Source organism: Nannospalax galili, unplaced genomic scaffold, assembly GCF_000622305.1.
Source record: "Nannospalax galili isolate Female #2095 unplaced genomic scaffold, S.galili_v1.0 scaffold1428, whole genome shotgun sequence".
Classification (NCBI taxonomy): Eukaryota; Metazoa; Chordata; class Mammalia; order Rodentia; family Spalacidae; genus Nannospalax; species Nannospalax galili.
In genome coordinates, this window is record NW_008358817.1 from 813343 (window position 1) to 829452 (window position 16110).

At 42.2% G+C, this 16110-nt stretch overlaps 1 protein-coding gene across 1 annotated transcript in view; it reads left to right on the top strand.

Moving 5' to 3' along the window:
• Window positions 1-16110, top strand: part of Maco1 (macoilin 1) — an 81349-nt gene that overhangs the window by 56385 nt on the left and 8854 nt on the right. The window contains exons 7-9 of the mRNA XM_008822299.2: window positions 11058-11216; window positions 12673-12855; window positions 15481-15601. Coding sequence (XP_008820521.1) covers window positions 11058-11216; window positions 12673-12855; window positions 15481-15601 — 463 coding nt within the window. The remainder of the gene's footprint in view (window positions 1-11057; window positions 11217-12672; window positions 12856-15480; window positions 15602-16110) is intronic.

Genomic DNA, 16110 nt, shown 5'->3' on the forward strand with positions numbered 1-16110 from the left:
AGTTTATGTTTTGAGGAGATGCCAAAACTAGATACCTGTTTGTGAACAGGTTTTTTTTTTTTTTTCCACATCATGGTAGGGAAGGGCTAAACAAAACACTAGTGAGCCACATTGGGCTCATGTTTGCTGCCTGTGCTCCTGATCTTTCTTATTATGCTTGTTTTGTTCTCTCCTAGCCCCTGGTCCCACCAATCAAAACAAGACTCTCAGATAGCAAGGGCTTTCAGCTTTTCTGTAAGGGAGGAGCTAGTAAATCATGCAAACTACTCTGCCTTATCTTGATGGAGCCCTGTTTCATTCTCTACTCCTTCGGTTTGTTTAGCTAGAAAGCAAACAAACATGTGATTGGTGACAGTACCTCCTCAGAGTCACAGATCAGCCCATACTGTCCACACGCCTAAGAGAGCTTTCAACCAAGGTATGCTGCTTGAGGATCCACTGGACCCTCAACAGTGCCTTTGTGATACGTGCAGTAGAGCTTAGTGTTGGACAGTGACTGTGTGCTAGCTGCATTGTCAGACACAACCAAGAGAGCATTCTGTAGAGAGCCAGAATGGAGGAGAAGCTGTTCTCAAATCTAGATTTAGAAAAGTTAGTGGTTTTGATAGGAACTGATAAATAATAAGTGGTTGTATATATTTTAGGAACAGTGGTATTTTCTATTTCAGAACAGTAAGTTTTGGGACTGGAGAGATGACTCAGTGGTTAAGAGCACTGGCTGCTCTTGCAGAGGACTGGGGTTCAGTTCCCAGCACCCACATGGGCTAACAACCATCCTTAACTCCAGTCCCACTCTTCTGACCTCCATGCACTACGAGTGCACTTAACGTACATACAGGCAATACACTCATATACATAAAATGAAAATAACATAATTTTTTTTAAAAAGAAAGGTAAGTTCCTTTTCTTTGGAGCAACCTAAAAAGATTATAAAGTAATAGCTGGTTTTTTCTAATGTCTTGAAGTTATTCTGAACTAGGTCTGGGAACCTAGGCAGATCTAAGTAATGGAACAGTGACCAGCTCTGGAATGCAAACTAATAATTTCCTATCTTAAAATGACTTTTTTGCCCCAGTTATAAAGTGTTAAAAATGTTACGTGTATTTCTTTTGTCCAATTTTGGTGAAGAAATAACCACTGATTATAAGTCATCTCAGCAGTTTTCTCATACATATGAATATATGTACTTTTTTTTTTTTTTTTTTTTGACTTTCTGAAACAGGGTCTCTCTGTAGCCCCAGCTGTCCTGGAACTCACTATGTAGACCAGGCTGGCCTTGAACTCACAGAGATCCACCTGCCTCTACCTTCTGAGTGCTGGGATTAAAAGACTGTGCCACCACACCCGACTTTGAATAGTCTTTGAAAAGAGTTTTTTAGTGATTTGATTTTTTGTTTTTGAGATTTATTATTTATGTGTATTGTGTGTCTGCTGCATGTGTGCAGGTGCATGGAGGCCAGAAGAGGTCATTGCATCCCACAGAGCTGGAGTTACAGGTAGTTGTGAGCTGCCTGATGTGGGTGCTAGGGTCCACCCCTCTGGAAGAGCAGTAAGTGCTTTTTTAAAAAAAATCCACTGAGCCATTTCTTCAGTCTCAGTGATTTTTATTTTTAATGGTAATCAAATACATTAATATACAGTTTATCCAGTCTTTTGCTAAATACACAAGTGCTTCTGTTTTTTTTTTCCTTATCACAAGTATGCTTTTATATTACTCTATGTGCACCTCTAATTGCTGCATCAACAGCTAAAGCATTTTAAAGATTTTTTTTAATTTAGTGTCTGTCTGTCTAGGTCAGAGTACAAGTTGGGGAAGTTGGTTCTCTCCTTTCATTATGTCTGTTCCAGGAATCAAACTCAAGTCCTCAGGGTTGGTGGCAAGCAACTTTATTCACTGAGCCATCTTGCCAGCCCATTTTAAGCATTTTTGATACAAACTATCGAATCTATTTACATTCCTTTAAGATGTTAAACTTAAAAAGTCAGTACCATCTTTCCCTAAATGACCAATTATCTGAAAGACTCCAGAATACTTTCTCTGTCTCCATATTATTTAAGGAAAATTCATGTGTTTGACAGACTATGAAGCAGAGATATAAGGTTCTTTGTAATATGATTGTACCTCATAATCAGATTATCAGACTGTGGTGTATTTTTGGACCCTTGTGTCTGATAAGCAGTTGTCACTACGATGAGGCATGAGGCTCACCTCATTTTAGTGTTTGGCAAACTAGTTTATAAAATATACTGGGGGCTGAAGAGATGGCTCACGGTTAAGAGCACCGACTGCTCTTGCAGAGGACTGGGGTTCAATTCCCAGCACCCACACGGCAGCTACGAACCGTCCTTAACTCCAGTTCCAGGGGAATCTGAAGCCCTCTTCTGACCTCTACTGCATTGCACGACATGGGTGTACTCACATACATTCAGGCAATACACTTACATTAAAATATATATATATGTATATATATGTATAGATATAAAAATAATCTATCTTCTAGAATAGCTTCAGTTCAGTGTGGGCCTCATATAAGGTGAGGTATTCTCTATGTACACAGCATACAGTTTGCTCTAAATGATGCTTGCTGCTTATCCTGACAGTGTAGGTGACCCAGAAGGGAAAGGAGGGGAAGTTGGTACAGAGAATTATCAGTATTTCTTCCGGGGACAGAGACTTGACTTAATCAGCTCAGCTTTCAGCTGGGTGGTCCCTAACAAGTCCTGTCTTCTATGATTAACATACACAGGGGACTCCTGATGGAACTAGATACCAACCCCATGGTGTTGTTCCTTCGCTGTTCTCTTGTACACCTGCTTTCTTCATAAGCACAGAGGCATTTACTCTGTCTCCTTCAACCAAATTTAAAATCTGGTCACCTGCTGTGGGCAGGTTGCTCCCAGAGCCTTCTGTCATAGCACTGGCTGGCTCTGTTCTATTCTGCACACTGAGGAGAGGGACACAGTGTGAGGATTCCTGGCATGATGTGTAAGGATTGGGCAAAACTAAAAATACGGTCTCTAAGCCGGGCGTGGTGGCGCATGCCTTTAATCCCAGCACTTGGGAGACAGAGGCAGGCGGATCTTTTCAAGTTCGAGGCCAGCCTGGTCTACATAGTGAGTTCCAGGACAGCTGGGGCTACAAGGAGACCCTGTCTCAAAACACCTGCCCCTGCCTCCTGAGTGCTGGGAAATTTTATAATATGGTCAGTCCCGTGCTTTTTTTTTTTTAATTTATTATTTATTATTTTATGTGTATGTGCGTATTGCCTGGATGTAGGTAAGTACACCCGTGTCATGCAATGCCCTTGGAGGTCAGAAGAGGTTGTTGGATCACCTGGGACTGGAGTTCTGGACAGTTGTTAGTTGCCATGTGGGTGCTGGGATTCAAACCCGGGTCTTTTGCAAGAACAACCAGTGTTCTTAACCTCTGAGCCATCTCTCCAGCTCCAGTCCTGTGCTTTAAAGAACTTATATTCTTCTTAGAAATAAGACACATATGCATAAACCAGGCATGGGGGCAGTAGCCTTTAATCCTAGCACTCCGGGCAGAGGTAGACAGATTGCTGTGAGATTGAGGCCAGTTAAATAATTATCAGTAAACTATATAATAGCTTGCATTCTTCCATAGGATTAGGGAAAAGATAAGATTAGAGAAAGGGTTAAGATTTAGAGTAGGTAAGAGGGATCCCCAATTTAACAAATAGGCTTCCAAGTCAGCCCTGCATTCTGACTTGGGTACCTGGGGAAGTGCTGCTGTAGATGGGTCCCAACCCTCTTTGCCTGTGACTTAGGTGTGTGCTGGGATTCAGAGGATAGCCTCAAACTTCCATAGATAGAGGAGTCTTTTCAAATTATCAGTAAAGTGACCAGATGATTACCCAGACCTGGTTTGTAAGAGGTAGAATCTGGGCTTGTTCATTCAGGTGAAAATGTACAAAATATTAAACATACAACCTCCAGCTTGCTGAGAGCTCTTTCCAAAGTGTCATTCCATAGGGCAGCCCTCAGGAGCTTAGCTGGCAGGAAGTACATTTGTTTCCTGGCTAAGCTTTGCTGAAGTTTGATAAGAAATAGATGATAAAAATAAACTATTATTTTTTTTAGATACGTTTTATTTATTATTTTATGTGTATGTGTATATTGCCTGCATGTAGGTAAGTGCACCCATGTCATGCAATGCCCGTGGAGGACAGAAGAGGCTGTCAGATCCTCTGGAACTGAGTTATGGGCAGTTGTTAGCCCATGTGAGTGCTGGGATTCAAACCTGGGTCTTCTGCAAGAACAGTCAGTGTTCTTAACCACTGTGCCATCTCTCCAGCCCCCAATAAACTATTATTTTTAAAGAGATATGGATGCCAGGTGCAGTGGTGTAGGCCTTTAATCCCAGAACTCGGGAGGCAGGGGCAGTTGGATATCTGTGAGATCAAGGCCAGCCTGGTCTACATAGCATGTTCTCGGCCAGCTGGGGCTACAAGGAGACTGTCTCAAGAAAAAAAAAATTTTTCATTTAAAAAAAAGAAATGGGCTCAGTGGTTAAGAGCACTGGATGCTCTTGTAGAAGACCTGGGTTCAGTTCCCAGCACGCACATGTCAGCTAACAGCTATCGTAACTCCACTTCCAGGGGTTCTGATACTCTCTTCTGTTCTCTGTGTTCATTGCACACATGTAGTGCACTTACATACATGCAGGCAAATCACTCATACACACATAAAAAAGCCCCCCAAAAATTTCAAAAAGTGTAATAAAACTGTAGCTCTTGTGGAGATCCCTTCAGAATCTCTTGTAGGATAAGAGAGCAGGACTCAGTGCTGATAGAATGAGTCCAAGCTTGTAGGTAAATTATTTTCCTCCATTCTTTTGATACTACTTTACTGTAATCAGTTTAAAGAGTTTAACTATTACTTGTGCTTCATTTTCTCTCTGACCTCCTGCTTCAAATTTAGATTGCAGTTATTAGCAGTTTAATAATATCTCATGAATACATTTGAAGATTTTTTTTCCTTAACCTGTTAACATCATTTAATCAGAACTTCTTCACAATAATAAATTACATATCTTCATTTTTACCTAAGGATTGACCTTCAGCACTGAGGTGTTAAGTATACCATTAGGACAAATAGTAGTTATTTGCTTAATAGATGTTCCTAGCACTTGGCTGGTTTGATTAGTTCAATTTACTGATTCACGTAGTTCTTTTAAAACTCCTGGCATCCATCCTTCTTTTGAGCAAATTCAAAAATTGAGCCATACTTAGAGAATGGGATTGTGTAAATACAGCATACTGTGGAAATTTTTTTCATTTATTTATCATACATGTATGTAGGGATGGATGCATATGTCATGGCATGTGTGTGCAGGTCAGAGGACAATGTGTGCAGGTCAGCTCTCCCTTCCATGTGGATTCCAAGGATCAAACTCGTGTTGTCAGCCCTGGTGGCAAGTGCCTTTACCCACTGAGCTGTCTTACCAGCCCCATATAGCGAAATATTATGCAGCAATTGTTTATGGAAAGTTTCTGTGAGTGGGTAAAGGTACATATGATGTGCAAGTTGTATATGTGGTACCCTCTCACCAATATGAATCGTATTTACATGTATGGAAAAGAAGACATAAATAAGAAGTATACCAAATGCAAGTAGTTTATGACTGCCTAGATGACAGCAGTATGAATTATTAAAGAAAATTGTCTTTTTTTTATATATATTGACTTGATACAATTCTCACAGTAAGTTAAATCAGTAAGAGACTGTAAGTCATTTTACAACCTACCCCAGTAAAGATTTTAAATATGTAGTAGGCCTTCAAGGTTAAAGTAATGCTTTCTGTAAGAGGCAATGAAAAATCATTCATCATAAATTTAGATTTGGGTGTTATGAGACAGGGTTTGCTGTGTAGCTTAGATTGGACTTTTTTTTTTTTTTTTTTTTTTGGTCTTTTTGAGACAGGGTCTCCCTGTAGCTCCAGCTGGCTATGTAGACCAGGCTGGCCTCAGAACTCAGAGAGATCTGCCTGCCTCTGCCTCCCCAGTGCCGGGATTAAAGGCATGCACCACCACCACCACCACCACCACACCCAGGCATTAGATTGGACTTTAATGTATATAAACTTCTTGCCTTTGCCTCTGAAGTGCTAGGATTATAGATGTGCCCAGCTTGTAAATTTTTTGAAGTCACTGAGAATTGCCAGTTAACATATTAACTTATGTCATTAGGCAGTGTTCTTTTAGCCCAGTATTTCTTAAGTGAGAATACCAATGTTACCTTATAGGTTTACTGCAACAGTTTGGAAAGCAGTAATTCAGGGTTTATAAAGCTAATGATAGTAGTTAGGAAAATAAGCCATTTCTAATCCCAGCACTCGGGAGGCAGAAACAGGCCTGTGAGTTCAAGGTGAGTTCTAGGACAGCCAGGGCTACATAATGAAACCCTGTCTCAAAATAAAACAATTTTTAAAAATAACCATTTCTAGGACTGAAAATATAGCTCAGTGGTACAGCACTTGCCTCATGTGCATGGGATCCTGGTTTGATCCCCAGTACCAAAGACAGTTTCTTACTGCAAGATAGCCCACACATGCCGCAGTATAAAACCTTAAGTATGGGACTGGAGAGAGAGCTCAGCAGTTAAGAACACTTGACTGCTCTTGCAAGGAACCTGGGTTCAAATCCTAGCACCCACCTGGAGGCTAACAACCATCTGTAACTCCAGTTCTAGGGGATCTGATGCCCTCTTCTGACCTGCACAGGCACTGCATGACATAGGTGCACTTACATACATGTAGGCAATACACTCATTCACATGAATGAATGAATGCACTACACATACATGCAGGCAGTACACTTGTTCACATAATGAATGAATCAATGAATGAATGAATAAAATAAAAATAAAAAAGCTGGATGTGGAGGCACACATCTTTAATCCTAGCACTCAGGAGGCAGAGGCAGGCAGATCTCTGTGAGTTCAAGACCAGCCTGATCTACATAGCGAGTTCCAGGCCAGCTGGGCTACAGGGAGACCTTGTCTCAAAAAGACAAAAAAGAAAAACCTTATATATATAATTGTGAATGTTCACAAAGTGAGCATATTTCTGTAGCTTTGTTTTTGTATAGTACTGCTCTTTGTCTTTAACAAAATTCTCATAGAAATTCCACTTTTTTTTAAGACAGGGTCTCTTTGTAGCCTGGAGCTTTGCTATGTAGACCAAGCTGGCCTGGATCTCACAGAGATCTACTTAGCAAGTTCCAGGCCAGCTAGGGCTCCAGGGAGACCCTGTCTTTAAAAAAAAAGAAAGAGGACTGGAGAGATGGCTCAGCGATTAAGAGCACTGACTGCTCTTGTAGAGGACCCGGGTTCAATTCCCAGCACCCACATGGCAGCTAACAACCATCTGTAACTACAAGTTCAGGGAATCTGATGTCCTCTTTTGATCACCATGGGCATTGCACAACATGGGTGCACTTATACACATGTAGGCAATACACTTAATGCACATAAAATAAAAATGATAATAAATAGCCGGGCGTGGTAGCACATACCTTTAATCTCAGCACTTGGGAGGCAGAGGCAGGAGGATCTCTGTGAGATCAAGGCCAACCTGGTCTCCATAGTGAGTCCAGGCCAGCTAGGGCTACAGGGAGACCCTGTCTTGAAAAACAAAATAATAATAGTAAATAATGCCGGGTGTGGTGGCACACACCTTTAATCCCAGCACTTGGGAGGCAGAGCCAGGAGGATCTCTGTGAGTTCAAGGCCAGCCTGGTCTACATAGTGAGTTCCAGGACAGCTGGGGCTACAGGGAGACCCTGCTTCAAAAAGACCGAAAAAAAAAACAAAAATAAAAATAATAATAGTAAATAAAATATTTTTTAAATACAACCATTAAAAAAGGAGCATTGTGGGGACTAGAGAGATGACTCAGCTGTTAAGAGCACATACTACTCTTAACAGAGGACTCAAGTTTGGTTTTCAGCACCCATGTTGGGCAGCTCACAACTGCCTGAAACTCCAGCCCCAGGAGAATCCAATACCATCTTCTGGTCTCTATGGGCACCTTTGCTCATGTGCACCCCCCCCCCACACACACACTTAAAATCTTAATAGAAATTTTTAAAAAGTAAAAGAAAACATTGTTGGGGGCCCTTAAGATGGCTCAGAAGATAAAGGCACTTGCTGTCAAGCCTGCTCACCTGAATTCAGTCCTCACAAAAGAGAGAACTGACTCTGAAAAGTTGTCCTCTGATCTCCACAGGTGTGTCCATGCACACATGCACAAAATAAACAAATGTAAAAAAAAAAAATGTCTTTTAAAGCATTGTTTTGTGGTCTCTAGAAATTATGGTTTGTACTTTTTGGTTTCTTAACTATATTAGCTCTTTAGACATTTGCAATTTTTAAGAAATTCTAAAACTTCACTCAGAGTAAATATTGCTTTTCTTAGTTTGTAGGAGGAAAATATAGGCTTTTAAAGATTTTTAAGTGAAAGAATTAATAACTACAGAATTATTGGCATGTAGCATCTAAATAGGGTTTTTCTTTCAGTCCTGATGGTACACTGTGATGTGGAACTTGATCTGGTGCATCTTCTGTAGCTTAGGTTACTAATCAGAAGCAAATCAGCAGCAGTTTGTGTGTCAGGCTGAGAAATCCTAGACCAACCGGGAGGAACTTTAGAGATGGTCAGCTGCAGATGAGGAAACTGTAAGGCCACGTGCCTTACCAGTGGCACCAGATCTGTTTAGAACCCCATGCCAAATCCCATTATCGAACCATGCTAAAACTGTATTCTCATTGAAAAACTTGCCTCTTACTAACAGCTTAGTTCCTTCCCTCTGTGAAATCAGCATCTCATGAAAGAATTACTTAACGACGTGCTTCCAACCAGACTTCTTAATGGGGATAAACCTGACAGTATCGACCTGTTTCGAATATGTCTCTTGGGTTACTTCAAGTGAATAAGGGACAGCATGGCATCCGTAATTGTTAAGAGCTGTTCTGAGAGTACAGTGAACTAGAATAACCCTGGTGACAAGGAAAGTGTGGTGTGATGGACTTGTGACCCTTCCCTAGGGAGTGAGCTCTGTCTGGAGACCTGCAGGACTACTGGAACACAAGGTTTCTAGGCTGTGCTGCAGGTCTGGGACAGGAGTGCTGGTGACCACACCTGCAACATGACCAACAAGGGTTATAATTTGGGGGGCTTGAGGGTTTTTTTAAAGGTTCTCCTAAAGGTAGGTAGGAGAATTCAACTGTTCTTTGGTTTTCTATTAGAGGGCTGGGAACATTATTGAGTAAGCACTGATCACTGTGGTAGGCCCTGGGGACTTATTACTTAATAAAATGTGTATGGGGCTGGTTGTGGTTGCACACACCTTTAATCCCAGCACCTGGGAGGCAGAGACGGGCAGATCTCTGTTAAATTGAGGACAGCCAGAGCTACATAGTGAGTTCCAGGCCAGCTGGGTCTACAGAGAGACCCTATCTCAAAAAACTAACCAAACAAACAAAAAACAGGTGTAAGTTTCTGCTCTGTGAAGCTGACAGTTTCTAAGAGAGATCACTTTTGCCCTCTAGAAATCTTGACTCTGTTGGTATACTGGATTAGTGATATGCACAAGTTTTATCAGCGACTGGACATGGTAGTTCAGTGTAGAGTGTGTGCTTAGCATGAGCAAAGCCCTGGGTTCAGTCCTCAGCACCTGGGAAAAAAAGAAGAAACTAAAAGAGTGTCTTAGAGCCTCACTGCACTTCCTAGGCCTGACCTTCAGCACTGCTGTTCGTGAGCCCATTTGATCCTTTTCTATTGTTTCTAGTATAGGTCTTCCTCAGAGACCAGACTGAGTGCATGTCTCCAATATCTGTGGCTGTTCCTACCTTTGATTTTCTAAGTATTTGGGATGCTCCCTCCTTCCCTTCTATTTCACTAAACCCTGTCCAGCCCTGTCCAGGGCTGAATTCCTTCCTCATTCTCTGCATAGCTTTTCCAGTCTCTATAGAACACAGATAACACATCTGTCCTGTGCTGTGGATAAAGTAGTTTATAGCTTGGCCTAATGGGGAAGAGAATGGACTCTGAGGTTACAGCCTGGGGGATCTTAGAGTACAAGATTTTCTTGGCCTATATTTCATCTGGAAAAAAATAAGAATAATAATTGCAATTGGTCCTTGGTCCTGCTGATTAAATTATTTGATACCACTATAACCTGTAGGACAGTGCCAGGTACAGCAGTTCTCACTAAGGAATAGTTGTTACCAGGCTTCCTCCTAGTGTGCCTTTAATCACAGCCTTGCTTATGTTATTCATTGTTTTGTCTACTTTTTACTCCTATTGAAATTATAAAGCCCTACTATGAAGAAAGGGACTTGATTTTCCCTTTTCTATTGACCTTTAGTAAAAGGCTGTAGTAACTTGTTCATGTATAGTCCCTAGTACACATCACTTAAAATGGAATTATTATATTAAAATAGATGGAGCAGGCAGTAAGGAATTGAGGAGTAAGACAGGCTTCAGCTTACAGAGTTTTCCTACATTCTTTCAGATAGTTTTCTTTCTTGCTGTTGAGTCTAATGAGCCCTTCTGCCATAATCACCAAAAATGTGGACACCCCTTTTAGCAAGGAGGCTAGCAGTTTCAGGAAGTGGATGTAGATTCTGGTGTCTTATAGCCGTATGAGAGTCTCTCAAAAAAAAGTAAGTGGGGTAGGTCATGAGGTAGTTGTTTGGGCAGACTTTCCTTGCAGAGGGAATCACACTGGTAGGAAGACGACTTTAGTTTTTAGCCACCTTCTCTGTTTTCCTCTCCTCCTTTATATGCAGTTCAGATACTCAAAAATTCCATTGGCACCTGCCAGTGTCATAAACATTGAGAATGGAAATCAAAAGCCCCAGTGAGGTGAGATCTAAGGTAAAGTCACGCAGTAAAGCTAAGCACATTACGACATCAATGCAGTGAGGCTCCAGCCATCCACCCCACAGTCTTAAGACTTTAGCCAGGGTCCCTCTTGAATCCTCAAGGTGCCCTCTCCCAGATGAAAATGCTGCCTTTCTTCCTTTCCTAGGCTGGAACAAGACATTAAAAAGCTAAAGGCAGACCTGCAAGCCAGCCGGCAAGTGGAACAAGAGCTCCGTAGTCAGATCAGCTCCCTCTCAAGCACGGAACGAGGGATCCGTTCAGAAATGGGCCAGCTCCGGCAGGAGAACGAACTGCTGCAGAACAAGTAAGTGCACCTCTTTAGGCCCTGGGCAGCCGGTGTCTCCCCTGTCACCAGGGGATGAAGCCTGAGATCTGTCTTTTTGTTTGTTTTGTTTTTTAAATTTTATTTATTATTTTTATTTTATGTGTATGTGTGTATTGCCTGAATGTAGGAAAGTGCACCCGAGTTGTGCAGTGCCCGAGGAGGTCTTAGCATTGACCTCTAGGAAACATTCCAATGATTAGTTCCCCTCACTTTGGCATGGACAGCTGAATGACTGGATTTGGACCTAAGAAAGTCTTTCTGTTTGAAAAGGAAAGGTTGCAGCATGACTGTATTCAGAAGGGTCAGTGTAGTGGTGCACACCTGTAATCCTAGTGCTCAGGAGACAGACAGGAGGATTGCCAAAAGTTCAAGGCCAGCTTGAACTGTAGAGTGAGACTCTGCCTCAAAAACAAACTGCAACAGTTGGGGGAAAAAAAGACCTCTTCCTCTTAAGTTTCAATGGGACTGGTACCATCAGTGGTCTTTGTTTTACTCAGATTTTTTCAAGGTGCCTTGGGTCATTAGAATTACTTTTTTTTTTTTTTTTTGGTTTTTTTGGGACAGGGTCCCCCTGTAGCCCCAGCTGACGTGGAACTCACTATGTAGACCAGGCTGGCCTTGAACTCACAGAGATCCACCTGCCTCTGCCTCCTGAGCATTGGGACTAAAGATATGTGCTGCCACACCCAGCTGAGAATTAATTCTTCCACCACCTTCTCTCTTTTTTTTGGGGGGGGGGTTGGTTTTTGTCTTTTTGAGACAGGGTCTCCCTGTAGCCCCAGCTGACTTGGAACTCACTATGTAGACCAGGCTGGCCTTGAACTCACAGAGATCTGCCTGCCTCTGCCCCCCGAGTGCTGGGGTTAAAGGCATGCGCCACCATGCGCGGCTCTTTTTTTTTTTTTTTTTGGTAAATATTTTATTATTTTCATTTTATGTGTATGAGTGTATTGCCTTCATGTATGTGAGTGCACCCGTGTCATGCAGCGCTGCAGAGGTCAGAAGAGGACCTCGGTTTCCCCTGGTTCTGGAGTTAAGGACAGTTTATAGCTGCCATGTAGATGCTGGGAATCGGACTCAGGTCCTCTGCAAGAGCAGTCAGTGCTCTTAACCGCTGAGCCATCATCTCTCCAGCTCCCCACCTTCTCTTTTAGTGGCTTTTTGTAGCACATCTTCTGGATTGCCTGCTGTAGATCACTTACCTTACAGATTGGAGGGCAGGGCTGATTCTGGGTCATAGAAGGCAGGGGGCTTATTGGTATTTAGGAACTGTTAGATAGTAATAACCGTGTGTTTTCTCTGGGCACACTGGGAGTTGATACTTTGTTGTTCAAGCCTCCCATTTACCTGCACAACAGGGAAGAAAAGCTGCCTTAGCAACCATGTTTAAGGGCTTATCAGGAGTGTCTCTAATTGAAAGACTGTATGACAATAGGTTACATAATGCTGTGCAAATGAAGCAGAAAGACAAGCAGAGTATCAGCCAGCTGGAGAAAAAGCTCAAAGCTGAGCAGGAAGCCCGAAGCTTTGTAGAAAAGCAGCTGATGGAGGAGAAAAAAAGGAAGAAGTTAGAAGAAGCCACTGCTGCCCGAGCTGTTGCCTTTGCTGCTGCATCTAGGTATGTCCATGCCACCTGAGTGTTCAACCAAGGTTGACTTCCTGTCCTAAGAAGAACATTGCAAATTTAATGCTTGGGTAGGATTGAACAGACAACATGCATACATGGATGGTTTGTTTTCTGGGTGGGTTTTAGTTTTGGTTTTAGTGGTTGTTTTTTGTTTATTTTTATTTATGTGTATGAGTGTTTTGCTTGCATGTGTGTAACTTGCACCCATATTGTGCAATGCCCACGGATGCCAGAAGAGGGCATCAGATCCCCTAGAACTGGGGTTGCAGATGGTGGTTTGTTTTGTTGCTTCTGCTTCACCTTCTGTTTGCTTTTCTGATGAGTGGCGTCCATCTACATGGGGGTCAGCTAGTGGGCTGCAGATGCAGAGTGAGAATAAATTATTTCACTTGAATTGTTTTATCTGAATCTATATTTATGTGGTATAATTCAACTGTAATTGTTTCTTGAGTTTCCTTTATTGTATTAAACCAGTAACTTACTATTTGTCTTTTTAGAGATTTGTAGGATAATCTCAAGTAGGTGAGTTGTCATTTTACCCTTTTAGCCAATAGCAGTGAGTAGTGAGAACTCTTTTTCCTAAGTGAGCATGACCCCCACCTGTGGCTCAATTAGCTGGCTGGGCCCATGTGGTCCATGTACACTCAGATAGACTCAGAGCCCTTGGTCATCCTTGGACCTAAGGTACCTTGTTTGAATAAGTTTGAGTGTTTTTGGAAGAACTTGGGCCTGCAGAAGTGGGACCTGTATGCTCCTTAATTCTTAACTCTTTTTGAACTGTCCACTGAGGAGGTTAATCACACAGCTTGGTGTCTCCATGCCTGAGAGTTGCCTTCACTGTTTGCCCTAAGTCCCTTTTGTTTCCAGTTAAGCTTCTTTGTTTTCATCTTACCTATCACTTACGTGGAGCCTGTTTTACTCTTCAGTAAATCTCTCACTGGGCCTTCCTTTGGAAGGCAGAGGACATCAGTTTTTTCTATCAGACTATTTCTGGAATTTAGCAGCTCTGGATAGTCCATGGCCACCCTCCCCTTTATCTTATCCTCAATACAACACTGAGAAGTCTGATGCTGCTCACGTCTGGTTCTGTTTACTCTAGGCCTGCAGCAACTGAAGTAAGCTGAAATTACTAACACATGGTCCTCAAAATGGGAAAACGGATGTTTAAAAGTCCGTTCTCTCTGGCTGGAGGCAGCGTGTGCTCAGGTCTACCTTGCTCTGCTTTGCATACACTGTTCCTCACTACAGCCTGATGGAAATTGTGCTGGGTTGAAGATCTAGAAAACCTCAGTTCTCACCCAAGCTCTGTGACCTTCAAGCTAGGAAATCATGAACTAATAGTATAATCTGTGGAGCTTCATCTTAGAAAATGGGATTGTGAACCCTAGGTTATAGTGACGGTCCTATGGGTAAAGTAACTAGTGTAGTGCCTGTCTTACTGAGGCACTCATTTAATAATTATTTTAGTGGGCTGAAGGGATGACTCAGTTGATAAAGTGCTTGCTGCATGAGCATGAGGCCTGGAGTTCAGTCTCCAGCATCCATATAAGAAGTGAGGTGTGGTGTACACACTCGTAATCCCAGTACTGCGGAGGCACAGACAGATCGACCCCTGGCGTTTGCTAGCCAGCCAGCTTAGCCTAGTTGGTAAGCCATAGGACCCAGTGAGAGACCCTTTCTCAAAAAGTAAGGTGGATGGCACCTGAGGAACAATACCTGAAGTTGACTTCTAATTCTACATAACACAAACACAATAAAAACAGTTATTTTAGGTCATTGTTAAAATGTTTAAGGAATAGAGAGAAAGAGCATATTGAGCCAAAGTTAAAAAATCTAGACAAACCCTAGATCATAAGAAAATATAAGTCCTGCAATATCAATACAGTCAGCTCTCTCTACCTGCAAGGTGATGTCTACAGATTGAATGAACTACAAAAATAATTGAAAGCTAGATATGGTAGTGTAAACCTGTAGTATGAAGCTGAAATAGGAGGATTGCAAGATTGTGGTCAGCCTGTGCTATATACCAAAATTCTGTTTCAAAAGAAAATATTGAGAAGCTAAATTACATTTGTGTTGAACACAGACTATTTCTTTTTTTTAATTTTATGTGTATGTGTGTATTGCCTGCATGTAGGTAAGTGCACCCATGTCGTGCAATGCCCACAGAGGTCAGAAGAGGCTGTCAGATCCCCTGGGATTGGAGTTACAGACAGTTGTTAGCTGCCATGTGGGTGCTGGAATTCGAACCTGGGTCTTCTGCAAGGACAACCAGTGTTCTTAACCACTGAGCCATCTCTCCAGCCCCCACAGACTGTTTCTTCTTGATATTGTTCCCTAAACATGCAGAATAACTTTATGTAGCACTTATATTATATTAGGTATTATGAAGTCATTTAGAAATGACTTTACCTAAGTTGTATGCAAAACTGCTATTTCATATGAGAAACGAGCTTCTGCAGATCCTAGTATCCACAGGGGTCTTGGAACCATTCCCCCAAGAATACTGGGGTGGGGGCGGGGATGTGGATGCGGATGCAGATGGGGACATTGATGCAACGACACAGCCTATAGAGTCTTTCATATCCCTTCATTTTCTCTCATCTTTTTCAAAAGGGGAGAGTGCACTGAAACCTTGCGGAATCGGATCAGAGAACTAGAAGCAGAGGGTAAGAAGCTCACAATGGACATGAAGGTGAAGGAAGACCAGATCCGAGAACTAGAACTGAAAGTTCAGGTACTGAAGAAACAGGGCTTCCTGCATACTTGAATTCCTAGTTGAACCTAAATTTGTGCTGTAGGCTGCAATGTAGAAATAGTGCCTTTGAACTAAATCCCGTTGCATCTAAAAATCTGTACTTGACAAAAAGGTTTGAAGCTCTAATCTTGTCCTGTTTGATACGGCCAGGCTCTGGACAGTCTATCACACATCACATCAGGATTTGACTTGCCAAATTCCTGTAACTTTTTTAGCTGTAGGTCATATTAGTGTCCTGTGGAACCTACATTTCTCGTTAGCCCTAACCTGTCCATTGCCAGGGATTTAACTTCCTGGATGGCTTTGAGGCAGTGCTGAACATTGTATGAGGAGGGAAGGTGCCAGGGCTGTGGACAGAGCTAGCTTTGGGGGCATCAACTTTTCAAAGTGACATTTGAAATTAATGCCACATTGTAAAGGCACAGTAATGTGAATTGTGTGGGACTGATAAGAAAACACTGACAAGTCAGTGGAGTAGAATGGATGAC